This window comes from Monomorium pharaonis, chromosome 1 (genome assembly GCF_013373865.1).
Source record: "Monomorium pharaonis isolate MP-MQ-018 chromosome 1, ASM1337386v2, whole genome shotgun sequence".
NCBI lineage: Eukaryota > Metazoa > Arthropoda > Insecta > Hymenoptera > Formicidae > Monomorium > Monomorium pharaonis.
In genome coordinates this window covers 3,674,147-3,689,563 of record NC_050467.1, presented here as the reverse complement: position 1 = coordinate 3,689,563, position 15,417 = coordinate 3,674,147, and the positions used below count along the sequence as shown (strand labels likewise).

General features: G+C 43.3%; 1 protein-coding gene across 1 annotated transcript in view; it reads right to left on the bottom strand.

Annotated features, from left to right (window-relative positions):
- The window catches only part of LOC105835090 (myocardin-related transcription factor B), a 28,936-nt gene that overhangs the window by 4,061 nt on the left and 9,458 nt on the right, over positions 1 to 15,417 (bottom strand). Inside the window, exons 2-10 of the mRNA XM_036288990.1 lie at positions 9,480 to 9,545; positions 6,170 to 6,466; positions 5,340 to 5,713; positions 4,550 to 4,843; positions 2,457 to 2,594; positions 2,048 to 2,234; positions 1,676 to 1,975; positions 940 to 1,520; positions 32 to 547 (exon numbers count right to left, since the gene is read on the bottom strand). Coding sequence (XP_036144883.1) covers positions 32 to 547; positions 940 to 1,520; positions 1,676 to 1,975; positions 2,048 to 2,234; positions 2,457 to 2,594; positions 4,550 to 4,843; positions 5,340 to 5,713; positions 6,170 to 6,466; positions 9,480 to 9,545 — 2,753 coding nt within the window. The remainder of the gene's footprint in view (positions 1 to 31; positions 548 to 939; positions 1,521 to 1,675; positions 1,976 to 2,047; positions 2,235 to 2,456; positions 2,595 to 4,549; positions 4,844 to 5,339; positions 5,714 to 6,169; positions 6,467 to 9,479; positions 9,546 to 15,417) is intronic.

Genomic DNA, 15,417 nt, shown 5'->3' with positions numbered 1-15,417 from the left:
CTTAATAAGTTTCATTTTTAAAGAAACATACTTTTAGATCCAAATTTGCATTGTCCGAAGAAGTCACTTCTTGTGGTGGTTGAGGGTCTGGGGAAGCTTGTTGCACCGATTGTGGACTGAGCAACATTGCAGTATCCAGATCGGCCTCAGAAGTCAAGAGATCCGCGTTAAAGGTATTCATTTCCTCCTGCTGTTGCAATTGTTGAAGTGCCTCAGGTAATTGAATAGTGAACGCGGTTAATGGTAATGGCGGCGGTGGCGGTGGTGCTGGCGTTGACGGACTTGGACAACCACTCTGAGACACTTCCATCGGTATCGGACTAATCGGACTCATCGGATTGGCAGCTGTGAAGACTAACGACTGAGATGGACTATCTGCCGGCGCGGTGAAGACCAAATTCTGCTGTAATTGACGATTTGGAGTCGTTGGAGTGGCTGGATCTTGTGCGGCACTTGGTGGTAGTTCACCGTTCTTGATGAGAATTTCCAATACATCATCTACTACTTGACTTTTTATGTGACTCTTCTGAACCGGTTCAATCTTAACCTACAAAAACAGAATGCATCAAGTGACAAGGCTGTTCATAAAATGTTAGAAGAAATTGAATTATAACGTTACAATACTGATTATACACAGAAAGAATGATTTTATTGTAAGTATTTAAAAATTAGAAAAAGATACAGATCTAAAAATAATTTTGTTAGATCGTCAAAATAATTATGAAGAACATTCAAGCATGATGATGCTACAAACCAGTTTTAGTATTCTTCTAAATTTTTACAAATATTTAGGATATAAATCTGTATTCTACTAAATTTTTAAATACTTCAGTATAAAAAACTGAAAAATTTTTTTCCATGTAGAATTATAAACTCATAAAACTCATTCTAAAAATACAATTTTGCTCTTTGAAAAATTATAATAAAAAATAATCGTACTTTTAGCAATTTAGCAGCTTCATCATACTGCGGGGGCGGCGGTTTACTATCCTCAGTAGCAGTTGTTTGCTGTTGCTGCTGTTGTTGAACCTGTGCTTGCGCCACAAGAGCACCGAGTAGCGAACCATTCAGCTTAGTCGGCTTCGCAAGATTCAAAACGATAGCTGTAGGTATTTGGACAGTAGTGCTGTTCTTGGATTGATTTTTCTTATTGTTGATCGCTGTCAGAGTCGCAGAATCGAGAATGGCAGTTGTGTTGTTTGGTTGCGCTTGCAGGAAGGCCGCGAGACTCGCCTTCGCGTTAAGTTGCTGAATCGTAGCTTGTTGCTGTTGCGTCTGTTGTTGTTGTTGTTGTTGTTGCTGCTGCTGCTGCTGCTGCTGTAAATGTTGAAGTTGCTGCAAATGTAAAGCCAGTTGTTGTTGCTGCATCTTATTGTGTATATGTTGCTGAAGCGCCAGCTTCTCAGCGCGCACCGTGGCCGGTTGTGTCTGGCGGATTTGCTGAAGCTGTTGCTGCGATTTGTACAGCTCGCGCTGTAATTCTTCTATTCGTTTCCTCTGCACCTTGATGATATCATCTCCTGAAACAAGAACTGCTCGTAAAAACACCCACATGTGCTGTCTCTCAAATCAACGACCTCGCTCGTTTCGAGCGAGTCTCATTGCTTCTCGCGCGCACATTAGATACTTAAAGTGGCACTCAATCTAACGAAAAGATATCGAGATGACGTTTTACCTAGCGGACTCGACGGGTCGTCGTGCTCGCTATTGTGGGGTGAAGCTGTCCGCGGGCTGTTCGGTTCGTCTTTCACGATAGAGAGCGGACTCTTGATCTGAGAACTGGAGTCGTCCGTCGCCATCGGGCCAGGTGTGTCCATGAGGATATGACCCATGTGCGTCACGTGTGGACCAGTAGAGTTGGAAATTGAGTTGCTGCCGGACGATTCCGTAAAGGGTTTTAATCGTTCGATCAGCTGCGGCTTCGAACCCGACACCGGCAGGTTCCGTCGTTTCAGTTCTACCTTGAGGTCGCTCACTGTAAACGTGACGCGTAGAATTATTTTCCGTTTCTTGCGGTGGAATTTTCGTACGTGTAACTTCAGCATACCTTTCATTTCTTCCAGTTTGCCCAAAGGCCTCAACAGAGGTTGTTCCGAAGGATTATTCGAGGAATTTGATGGAGCCGGACTGGCGGCGTTCGCGCTACTTCCGCTCACGCTACCAGCATCGCTCGCGCCGCTACTTGTGAGCGATGATAGCGGCTTTTGCGCGGCCGGCAAGATAATCTGTGGATACTGAATAAAAAGAAAAAAAGATCCTTTAATGTAATCTCTAAGTATTTAAAAAACAAACATTTGGGAGAAACAAAACGAATTTTTTCAGAAATGAAAATAATAAATGCAAATTCAATCGGAAATTATGATATGATAAATATATAATATATTATGTATTCATAAAGGAATTATAATTTCTATCGCGTGCAAAACAAAACTTCATTATAATGCGTGCGCTATTACCTTGTGCTGCCACTCCAGTTGCCATTGGAGAAACAGCTGCTGCTGTTGCAAGAGCAACTCGTAACTGGTCTCACCGGGCTGCGCACCTCCGAGACCGGAAGTGCCAGATGACGACGATTTCTGAGCATTTGGCGGACCCTGTAGTAAGAACCATAAGAAAGTGTATTACGTAAAAACTCTAAAAATGCAAACGCATTTGATTATTCGTACTCAACAGTCGTGCGCGATTCGTAGATTAAATAAATACCGCACTTTGTGCATTCTACTTTACGTAACGCTGCTTATGACCCGATGAACAGATTTGAAATATATTTCCTGACATCACTGTCTGGCGTTCAGTGCATCAGTAAAGAGGAGACCAAGGTGGGTAAGTGACGTAGCTCTGGTTCGGGCCAGGCCAAGTGATAAATGATACATCAAGATGTTTTCTGCGCCCTCATTTGCACGCCCATTCCCGGCTCGCTTTCACACCGGCCACGCTATATCTCGAGTGTTTTGGGCCGCGCACTGTTTGGGGCCCGGCGGCTCGATTCGGCTCGGCGTCTATCGGGGCCCGGGGGAGAAGGCCCTGCGCAGCCCACTCCCTGGCTTCCTCGTTCTTAGGTGCAATTAGCGCTCGAATTACTCAAAGCTAACGAGGTGGGGTCTCGAGCCTTCCCTCCCCCCTCTCTCTCTCAAGAGAGAGAGAGAGAAGAGAGAAGAGAGAAGAGAGAGAGAGAGAGAGAGAGAGAGAGAGAGAGAGAGAGAGAGAGAGAGAAAGAGAGAGAGAGAGATCGCGAGAGTTAATCACCCGATACGATCACTCCTTCCGAGGCTCCTCTGGGCCCTGGAGTCGGGGCTCTCTGCGCTTCTTCACCGCTCTCTGTGGCGACTTACAGGAGCTCAGATTCACGGTCCGTGCTCCGTACTCGTTTTTACCTCGTTCTCCTCCTCCTTCACGGCCGTCTCTTCTTGTTCTCGTCTTTTTGCACATCTCGTTTTTGTCCCACCGGTTACCACGCCGAAATGTGGCCCTCCGTTAGCTCACACTGACCGGAGTATACCCACGGGAACTAGTTTGTAGTGCCACCCGGCAGTCTCGGGTACACGATAATTATCCCGCGCCTCTGTGTACACTCTGGTCGATACCTTGGATCGAAAACTACTTTGCACCTCGCATTTCACCCGCTTATTGAATTTATTGCGACTAAACGGAGCGACTAATCCGGTAAAATTTTTTAATTAAAGTTTGCCAAAGGATAATTTTAAAATTTTAATGAAAGAAACAAAAACACAAAAGAAACAGTTATGTTGAAGGATCTAAAAATTTAATCATACAGATTTAAAAATAATTTTATGGGATTTAAAAATAATTTTATATTCCATCAAAATTATTATTAGATTATAATCTAATACTTTGGGCATAATTATTTTAATTAAATATCCAACACAATTATTTTCAGATTTGTATCTGACTAAATTTGTAAATACTAATTGTAAATACAAAATCCTTCTTTCTGTATACGAATAAAAATAATGTAAGAAAGAGAAAAGGGAAAAGAAAAGCATAACAAATTCTCATATCAGTAGTAATATCTGTTAATTCTCAGACCAATGGTTTTTACGAAATGAAAGTGATTTGAGATTGAATGTGATGTATAAACGAATTTAAATTCCCATTAAATATTGTTTACCATTTAATATTAACATTAATTGTAAATTACTAATTGTTTTAAATATTAAGATATAAAAATAGTGTGTTAATTTACAATCGAAATGTCTATTACGCAATATCTATTATGTTTAAAGAGTCGCGTGATGAATCGGTGGACAGTGATGTCAGAATCTTGCGTTGCTATAAGAATACCCTTTAATAACTTTCATCTCTCGATTCAATGGCCGTTCTGTGAAGACATAATGCCCCGCGTAATAAAATCGATACCTCCCGACGAGAGAGCCAACAGTATCATTCTGCAATACTCGATAAAAGAAAAAAAAAAAACGACGTATGACGCACTCGCGCGCGCTGCTCTCCTTCGTGCAAGTCACAGAGAATGACACAGTTGTTCTTTCGTCGCCGAATTGTTGACACAATAAATTGAAAGCGAACTTACTTTATACTCGTGGAACTTGATCGTGCGGGTCTTAGGCTGGCTCTTGGTTTTCGACTTCTTTCTGTTCTTGTCCTTCCCGGGGGCGTCGCTCCTTTGGCACGTGGTGGCGGCGGCGGCTATCGGGCTCGGCTGCGGCCGCGGGGTGATCGCCGCCGGCGGCGGCGCCGGGGGCGACGCTATCGAGATGTTGGACAAGGGACTCAGGCTGGACGTCGTTGAGCCCAGGGACATCGGGCTCGGCGCCGGCGCCAATGGTAGAAGGGTCGTCGACGGGCCATTCGTCGTTTGGCTCGCCTATTAAAAAGAGGGAGAGATATTGTCCGGTGGTTTTTCAAACTCCCACAATGCGACCGACACACAATATCGATCGCCATTGACATAATTGCCAGAGGTCTTCTAAATATCAGAATTGTTGGGAAACGCAATTAATCTTCGTCACGCCCGATTAATGCTTTCATTGGCCGTCTAGACATTTAGGGAAGTAAAAAAAACAACTACTAATTCTACACGGAAAGAATCGCTTTTGTTGAAATGAATCTAAAAATTTAGCTGGATACAGATCTGAAAATAATTCTGTTGGGCCATCAAAATAATTATAAAGTTCATGCAACCAGTTTGAACGTTCTTAACATAATTATTTTGATCTAATCTTATTTTCAGATTGGTATTTAGCTAATATTTTTAAATACTTCAACCAAATCTCTTTCTTGTCTAAGTACAAAAAACAGAACATGACGCCGTGACATGTATAACAGAAGAATAATCGTCGTCATTCTTGTGTCAAACTTACTTGCGTAGACGTGTGTTGCTGGCCCTGTTGAGGCTGTTGTTGACCCTGCTGCTGCTGCTGTTGCTGCGTCCCTACAACAGTATTGCAGAGTTCGGCGAACGTTTGTATCGTCGATTCCGTAGACGATTGCTGGAAGACGGGGGATGTCGACGAGACCACAACGGCACCGCCGGTCGTCGGTATACTCAAGGAGACCGTGACGATGCCTGCGGAGGCCGCCGCGGTCTCCAGAACGTCCGACGACCGCGACTCCAACTGCGGCGATGGTGCGCCCTCCGAGCTCTGAGAGTCATCCTCGAAAGTGATGTAGTGATCCGGGTGCTGGGGCTTCGTCACCTGCCCCTCGCAAGTAGCCTTGAAGGGAATGTGACCCTCTGGGGGAGAAATTTAGTTATGAAAAATTGCGTTCATGCAGCGTAGAATACATGGGAAAGCTTTAAGACTTTCAAAAGTACAAATTGAGTTTAATATATTACGTTAATGACTTAACCTTAGCGCATTATGCTTTTCTTGACATTAATACTACTCTGGGTAAAAATTCACTTATATAATTAAGAAGTTTTATAGGTCGCAAGTTTTTAAAATAGTTAAGCTAACGTTTTAATGTAAAAAATCTTAAATATTATTTTAAACTATCAAAGGTTTAATAACAAAAGCTGTATTAAACCTGAATTAGCATTTGAATGAAAATTTTACTCACGTTAACATTCTATATGTTATGTTTAATGTAATAAAAACTTGCAGATGTTATACGTAGGTATACCGCATTCTTTCCGTTATTATGTCCGTTTATGTACTATTTTATTTTAGTAGAGGCTATCGCGAGATACCTTTGACCGCCCTCTCGATGGGCTCTTCAGTATGAAGGATGTTCTTCTGGATGAGTTCGAGCGGGCCGGGTCGATGACTGAGCTGATCGTTGAGCTGATCGGCTAGCCTGGCTTTCTTCAGCATTCGCTGCCGCTCGGCCAGGCTCGGGTCCACATGACCTACATCCTCGAGGATATGCTGCCGCACCAGCTCGTCCCTGCCTGGTCTCTGCTGGATCTTCGCCTTCAGCAAATCGCCCGTCTTCGCCCGCTCCAGCTGCTTCCGTTGCTCGTGAAACGCCGGTGGTGTCTTCAACGCTGCGGCATGTGAGGAAAAAACGTTTTATGTGTCTCATATCGTATTTTACTCGCTCGTTCGAACGTAATCAGTTTTCAGCGTGACGTCGCGCTGAAACGTCGCGATGAGAGATACTTCGGGTAGCCGCGCAAGAAATCGAAACGGGAGGCTGTCGTTGCATTCCTATTCGTAATTTTAGATTGCAATTTTCGGTCTTTTGATCAGGTAGACCTTTTAACAAAAAAGAGTGAACATCGAGTTTCTTAGTACGCGACGTGACGCATGCTGCAGGCAATCAATTCCCGAAACGATGGCCCTCAAAGGCGCCATTTTGGTGTCAGCGTGACGCGTCCTCTGATTCCCGCATTCTTCAACGCCGTTAAATCGGTGGATAAATGTTCCCCGAAGTGTGTCCCTATCACTATTTCCGGACGCGGATGCGCCGCACGCAGACGCGGACGTCGTCATTACGCGGAATAAAAGACATGCACCACCTACGGCCACGTCGGCCGATGTCGCGGCAGCGGAAATGTGAAAATACACCGGCGCCCTGGTATTTTAACCGCGTGCCGTAAGTTTCCATCCAGCTAGTCATGGAACGAGAAGCACCACCACATCGGTTCCCTCTCTCTTTCTCTCTTTCCCTTCGTCGCCGGGTTTTTTTAGCGTCTTCGAGATTAATCGTGGATGTAATTCCCCTGCGCGCGTCGTTGCGGCCGCGAGAGAGATACAAACACGGTCCCTCGGATATTAACTCTTCTGCTCGTTACGGAGAATTTACGGTACTTTCGCGAAAGTACGAGGGACAAACGAAAAAAGAATAGGAGGAATCGCACGAGATTCGCGAGATGCTGTGGGATCGCTCATGGACCGATCTATAATTCGCATGTTTTTTCGCAGCACGTAACGCTTCTTCGCTGTTTCCTGCTTTGCATCCGCGAGTAATCGAAATACGTCGTCGCGCGTTTCCGCCGTTCCCCTCTTCGAAATCACCGTTATTTCGTTTCCTTTTGCGATCGAGATATCAGATGCCCGACGAGACGTGCAGGCTCCAAGGCGTCTAACGTCCTTGCGACGCCTATTCTAATCTTAGACGAACTATCCGAGGGACAGTTAATTTGTCATAATAAAAGTCGCCTTCCGCGGTTGGAATAGACTCAAGATTTGGGGAATAAAATAAGAAACTGCGATTTCTTTACGATGATTGATATGTCGCGTAGAAACGTGTAAATATATTTGTATTTGCTCGTTGTACTCGCGATGGGTACTAGCGATGCACATAATGATGTACGACTTGGCGCTCGCTGTGAAGAAGCAATAAATTTAGCGGATATTTAATAACGTCGTAACCATAACGTATTATTACATAATTGCATTCAATTCGTAGCATTTTGTAGCATTTAAAATTTATCTTATGTGTTTTAACTTTCTAGTAAATAAGTTTTGGCATTTCCAATGTCTATATTTCGCATCGTTGCAAAACTGACGACAAATGAAAATATAAAATTATTCAAGAACAAAAAAAATTGCATCTTTTGAAATTAATGTAAATTTTATCAAATGGCAAGATACAAGTCAAAAACATGAGAAAATGTAAGAATGAAATAAAAAAATATTGTTTAAACGGAAAGAAAAGAGGAAACTGCGTGTTTTTAAATTCACAAGTTTAATCTCGTAAATGAAGTAATATCTTTCAAATCGCAAAAAATACGAGGAAACATAAGACGTTAATTTCATATCCTCAAATAACGTTGTCCAAGTAAAAATACGAGCAACGAGTACTGAAAAAAAAAGGAACGTCGACGGAAGAAATTTTCGGGTATTGAACAACGTTTCGCAGGAACCTGTCAATTTCAATGAGAGTAATGAATTTATAACCGATCGGTTTCCGCGAAAACGGCTATTATTTTCAGGCGTGCCGGGGCGTGTGTCCGCGCGAGAAAGGAGGAAGCGAGGGTGGGCTTGCTTTAAAGCCTCCAGAAAGTCGCGGATGAATGAACCCTACGCGCGGTATGGCGGCAAATGCACGCGCGCGCGGTTCCCCGCGTGTAAATTCGAACGAGGCCTATCAAACCGCGTATTTTCATCAGTCCGACGATATATACCGGGCGCTATAAACGCGCACACGCGTACAAGAGCAATATTTTAGGGTGTGACCCAAATAATTACTGGACGCCCGTGCTCTCGTTCTGGTAAACATTTGCTACCCGTCGTAAATCTACCGGGCAACTAGACTGCCGCTCTTATACCGTTGATCGCTTCGGGGATTTCGGGAACGGGCGCGCCATACGCCGCGCGAATGTTTTTACTTTTGCTTCTTCATTTACCTCGCCGCCGCATGCCGCGGGAGTTTAGTTCGTTTTTAGCAGCCCGCGGTCAGGGAGAATCGTTTATTCCACGGAGGACACGATAGAAAATTGTGATTGTTTCTTATTATCTACGTATTTTACTTAAGAATATAAATGCAAATAAGATAATGAATTCCTCGACTGTTAAAATGTATTCACAACTATAATTACAACAATATATTTTTCAAGAAATAGAATTTATTGTAATAATTTTCTGAGAAGAACTTTTCTCTTGTTGATTTGTGTCCTTTCGGAATGACCGATTTAATTGTTAACGGATTAATTGACCGACTTGAAAACGACCTAATTCGCTTCAAACCTGACAAAAACGATCGCTAATTGCCAATTTGTTTAATCGTTGCGAAGCAATTTACGACAATCTAGATGTGTCCTAGATATCAGTCCTATACTTTTTGTGTAGGACTTGAGAGCGGCGCGATAATTAACTCGTGCGTGTATCAATCGATCCCACGTGTTAGCGAGGATGTTTTTAAGGCCGCGGAGACTAGCCGGCAATGACGTTCAATAACGGTTGTAACGAAAGTTATGTCGATCGCAAACCAGCGCAACCATCGGCCAGAGGGTTTTAACAGCCCCGAGTCGTACAGGCGCAATTTTCCGCGCAGAGAGGAGGAAAAAAAAACTGTATATAAACGGTGTAATAAACAAGCGGATCAACACTTACGTGGCATGATGCCTTGCGCAACCAGCTGATTGATGGGTCGCCTTAGCATGAGCTTCACCTTCAACGCTGCAACAGAAAAAGGGAGCCGCCGGTCATAAAGTGCGCCTCCTTAGTTATGGGGAAGAAATTAGGGGCCAATTCGAGCGAGCGGCCTCCTCTTCGTGGAACTTTTATTCGAACGAGTGCGTTGCACCTCTCAGCGAGACGCGACGCTGAGCGGGGCGCTCGCTCGTGAAATCCTCCCGTCTCTCGGCTGCATCTCGCTCCAATTTCTGCGGGATTTCCGCGGAGGAGTCGCGACAGCCGCGAAAGCTCAAGTCGCGACGCGCGAGATGCTTCTATATAAAAATCGCGGAGATCAAAGTCGATCATTCGCCTTAACACTCTCCATGCGGATCTTTTTCCCGCCGCGTTATTTTTCCTGCGCATATCACGCACGCATACCTCTTTGGTCCTTTTAAAGACGAAATGACGTTGACAATTCTCATAACAGGATGTTAATTAAAGCGAGAAAGTAATTTAATTTTATACTTATTGCTTTATTAATACATATAGAATATTGTACGTGTGTATATAATTTTATAATTAAATCAAGAATGAAAATCTTACACATTAAATTTACATTTTTTAATAATATATTTATTTTACGATGATTATAGATAGATATATAGATTATAGAATTATTTTTTGAAATAATTCTAAACTAGATTTTTCATCAACACAACCGCATTATCATTAATGTTTCTCGATTAATACCTGCTTTTCCATAAATCGGGATAAATCTATGCAAATGCAAAGATGCGAAAAAAATCGTATTGGATCGATCGAAAAAAAAGAAATGCAAAAATTCACGGTTTCTCCTTCGCACAAGAGATGCCCGAATACAAATTAACACACAAAGGGCCGGCGGTTATAAATACGCGCACGACGCCGGGCCAGATTGCATAAATTGCCTGCGAAAGAGGAAGAACAAAAACACAGAGGCCGCATGGCCGTGCAATCTGAATTCAAAGCAGCCAATGTGCCGGCGAAATGCCTGGCGCACTGCCTTTGAGCATAATGGCTCATCCGTGGTGGGATTTGTTACTTTAGCGCTGCTACTGAACTCGTAACTCGAGTTCAGGTTCCCCTAATTCGTCAACGAACGTTTAAATTGGCAGTTCCCTCTCTACCTCTCTCTCTCTCTCTCTCCCTCTTTCGCATCTTGTCAGAATTAATCAATGTTAAATGAAAATTACATTTAGGTTCTCAAGTTATCGGCTAGACACCGACGTTGATGGATAATCATTTAAATTACTATTTCGGGAATTGAAATATGCTTGCTTAGATTTCGGGCAACATTGTACTTTGGCATGGAGTAACTCATACGCGCGACACGTTGTGCAAATCCGGCTCGTTTGAAGTGATCTATTGTACCTAAACCTTGTATTCCTTACGTAAACAACTATGTGCCGAGCAAGATAAAATTATCATGGAATTCGATCCTTTGTACTTCCTTCTCTCGCTAGCTAGGTGCTGGCCATCGTAAAGTTAGCGTTCGTTTCTTATAGTGTCTTCTTTCTAATGGATTCTACTTTGGCATTTATTTTTTTACTCGCTCCGCCTCCTTTGTTCCACCTCTCGATGTGTCTCGGGATTAAAACGATATTTTCTCGTTTCGTAACCGGCGCGCTTTCGTGCAGATGCGATCCCCGTGTGATTTTAGTGTGTTTCCAGCCCTCCGAACGCCGATGCGCTTACCTTCGTACAAAATGTGCAATCACGTGTACAGCTACGTTCCGAACGTGATTCCCGGGATCGATAACGGGGGGGGATACCGATCAGGAATGCTCGTTAAGGGATAAGACCATCGCGATTAAAGCGCGTTGATAAGATTCCATAGTGTTTGCTTGCACCTTGTACCTGCGGTTATAATAATTCGTACGTGATCGCGATTATCGCGTATCGATAATAACAATAATTCGCGCTAATTAGCAATTCCGTTCCCTCGAATTAAATCAGGATTGGTTACTGCGAAATAATAAGTTTGCCAACTCCACTCTACCTAGTCTCTTTAATGATACTACGGCGTAAACTCAACAATATGTCGTAACGACAACGCTGCTCTTTATGGACAATCGACTTTGCTCTGCGATGTCGCAATTGTTGGCCGCGTTTTATGAATTGCCAGAATATCTTGCGGACTGAGACCCCGCAGTGTGTACAGACTTGAAGATTTTCAAGTTTTTTACATCTTTTAGAAAGTTTATAAAAATTCCACAAATCATTATTCAAAATTAAGTAGTGCAATTTAAAAGTTCGTTGCATCGTGCGCAGTGATTTTAATCTCGACTTTCAACTTTATAATTAGAGGATGAGTAATGTAGATTTAAGTAAGCCGCAGATCCGAGCAGAGTGTAATGCAGCAAATCCAGATTGGAGGCACCAGGGAGGGAGTAAGAGACGCGGAGAAGATAGATGCTAACGACCACAGCTAGCTATCGTGAGATATGCTGAACTAAGCGATGGCTCTCCCCGTCTTTCTCTTGTTTTCTCCCTTTCCCCGTTTCTCAAGCACGGCACACGTGCACAGTAGCGCACGTGCATAGTGGTCCTCTTGGTCCTCTGTGTAGCCGGTGGCACGGCAGGTTACGACTTCGTGGCTCGTGGTCGATCGCGCTTACGCGAATTCCCATCGTGCTTCGCATTTCTGGGACCGACTACCGTCGTTATTTCGCTTCGGTGAGCTGCATCGCGCCGCACCGGTATGGCTAATTTCTTAACCCCATGGGGTCGAGCATCCTCCGAGTTCCGCGCGAAATCGAGTTTCATCACGCCGTAAATTAATGGCGGTAAGATTTGAGAAAATATCTCCGAAACATATTCCGCGGCTTACGGGTAGACATCGAAAAGAAAAATATTCAAAGTAACAAATTTAGGTCCGGCCAGTCTGTCATCTAAATAAAAAAAACTAATTGGTCCGAAGATGTTTTTAAATAAAAAGTTTTATTAAGGTTTCTTTCTTATATATGAAAGGAAGTATTATTTAGAGAGTATGGAATGTACGCACGCGATGTTAATGAAAGTAGTTATATCTTCTTTTTCGTAAAAATTAAGCCGTTCTTTTCGAGTTGAAGCAGCTGTCATTATTTATATGGATCTTGCGTGCAAGTAGGCGAGTGAATGATGTCGGAGCATTGCTAAAATTGCTATCTATCATATTCCAGTATTTGCAAATGTTTAGACAGTAAGCACAATAAATCTTGCGGCGGACATCTTTTACGATTGCAATAAAACTCTCCGGACGATAATATCGTATCGATATTATGGTTTTTATTATTATTACCTCCCTATGCGCAAATCCCATCGACTCGAGAGATCAAGGGATCTACTTACGTGAGCGTTTACACGCACGCACTGCGCATGCGGATGTATGCTCCCCCGGGGTGGTGTTCACTTCGAACCAAATTCATTACCCGCCCTCCCACGAATCGGCCGCGTCGAGTTTTCTCGTGTTAATTGCAAAGTTTCCGGATGCCGTGAGATGTGGGAACCCCGCGCCGCCGCAGGCATTCACGCCATTGCGCGTAGAATGCAGATTTGCGCCGGTGCATTCTTTGCGAGAGGTGATTATTCCTGCACGCATCGAAGGTATACAGCTTTTGCCACTTTGATACTCGCTTCTCTTTCCCTCCGCGATGCAACGCGCTTACGAACACTCGCGTTAATTCAACGGGTAGTAATCGGCCAACAAGAATAATTGAATAATTGAATAATTTATGTAGTTAACCCGTGACATAAACGATATTACAATCAATGTGATTTTATTTATCATAGCTTGTAGAAATACTAATAAAAAGTATGCATTTTATATGCCTTTCTTCAAGACTAAAAATACGTTTCACAGTAAAATTAAAGCATCACCTATTCTGTCTCTAAAAATAGGTACACTTCAAGTAAGTGTAACTTGGGTAAAAAATAATCGTTAAATTGAATTTTCCAAAAAGCATTTTACAGATTAAAACCTTAATAATTTTTAAATCAATATCTTATGTAAATAACTTATTAATTTTTTATGAACTTTGCAAAGTTTTTATGACGTGAATTAAAAATCGCGCCACAAGTGCCGTTTATAGTTTTTGAAATCGCGAATTTTTATCTTTAATTTCCGTATTTTTTAAGAGGAGAATAGATATTATAAATAAATAATGCTTTAATTTTATCGAACGTATATACAAGTTGCGCTTATGGCTGATATTTCAGAGGTGCTGCTATTATTCCGATCCGCGGATTTCCGACTTGCGAGACGTAACTAAAGACCACCCAAAGCTGTCGTCGGTTTTACGATCATCTCGCTAACGCGTTCCTTACGCGCCTGCTTTACGACGATGAAACAGTCGGCAAATAAATCAGCGCGACCGGAATCCTAAGCGCGACGTTAAAGCGTTAAAGAGTTCCGGAAGACACCGGATTCCTTCGACAGTCCCATAAATATTACGCCTTCGTGAATTCGTTCCTACTGGTTTGACCCCAATTCTACGGTCTTGCTCTTCAGCCGATTTCGACAAATTACCGTCCGCGTTCCAGCATCGATAATCCACGACGTGCCTCGACCGTGTCGCAAGAAGGCGCATAAAACGCGCGCCTCTGACGTATGCATTCACTAAGAGATTTTTACAACCGCAGGATATATTGGAGTTTCTAATTATCGAATCGATATTATCCAAAGAGGTTTATCGATATCAGGGAGGTTCTGCAGTATATCATGGTAAATTATTGACAAGTTTGTCGGGAATATACGATCGTAAGGTACTGCATTCTGCTAGGGGATGACGACGACTTCGTTAAATAGAAATTATTCGATTGGTTCCAAGTGTAAACGTTTATGAACGTTGAACGCTCCCACAATTCTATGATTATCGACAGCGATCTCAACAAACAAATTTAGTTTTCTAACTAAAACGCCGGGGAAGCTCCGAAAGGCTTCTATTTTTCGCGAGCGCGTAAGAATTTTAATGGAGCCATCGCGAGCCCGATTGAATCCCCTTCAGTCGTGTCGTCCCCGGGATACCGGGAGTGGGTGGATAGAAGTCGGGCATTCACGAAATAGAAAGGTCTGTGTGTTGTAAGCCTTCGCGTAAGATACGCTTACGTCGGGCGGGGGTGATCCAATAATACGGCAGCTTTGGGTATAAATAAAGCCTGCGAGCCCGGAGATCGCGAGAGAAGAAGTTGTCTTGTCGCGTCTCCTCTTCTTCGCGTCGTTCCTTCCCGACGCGCTCTCTTCCCCGTGCAAACTTGCTTATCTCTCCTGTCCACCGGTCTTCGATCTTCTAGTTAATCTAGTTCCACACACTCTGTCTCACGCTTTATCACACGCGATCTCCTCTTCCTCTTCCTTCCCCGTCGCGTCTTCTTTCCCGCGGACGGACAACGTGACAATTTTTCTTTTCTCTTTTCTCTTTTTTTCGAAATAGAAATCAAAGAAGTCGTCTCCCTCCCCCCCGCCGTCCCTTCCCCGTTCCCTCCACGCCTACGTGATTTTCGGGAGATGAGCGGCGTAAACATCCCGAACGCCATGGAATATTCCATTCCCCAAATAACCGAACACTTTATCAACGCCCTCGATGGGAATATTGTAGTCGTTCTACGCGAACTATTTTGATCTTCCGTTATTTTCTCGTAGCCTGAGAGACGAGGAATTTTCGGGAAAACCGTGACTTCGAGGATAGTTTGATTTACGCGCTCAAATGGAACAGAAGGAATACAAATTTTTGTCCTAATTATAATCGCAAGCGTGTAAGGTGTGGATTTGACATTTCAAAGTTACCGCAAAGTACGAGTCGCGAAATTAGAATCGTAAGCCGTTTTTAAAAATTTCATTTAATCTTTGCTAACCGGTATGCGTGATGGTCGGCCTTCCTATTAGAATACTAATTGAAATTCGCCGGCGAATTTA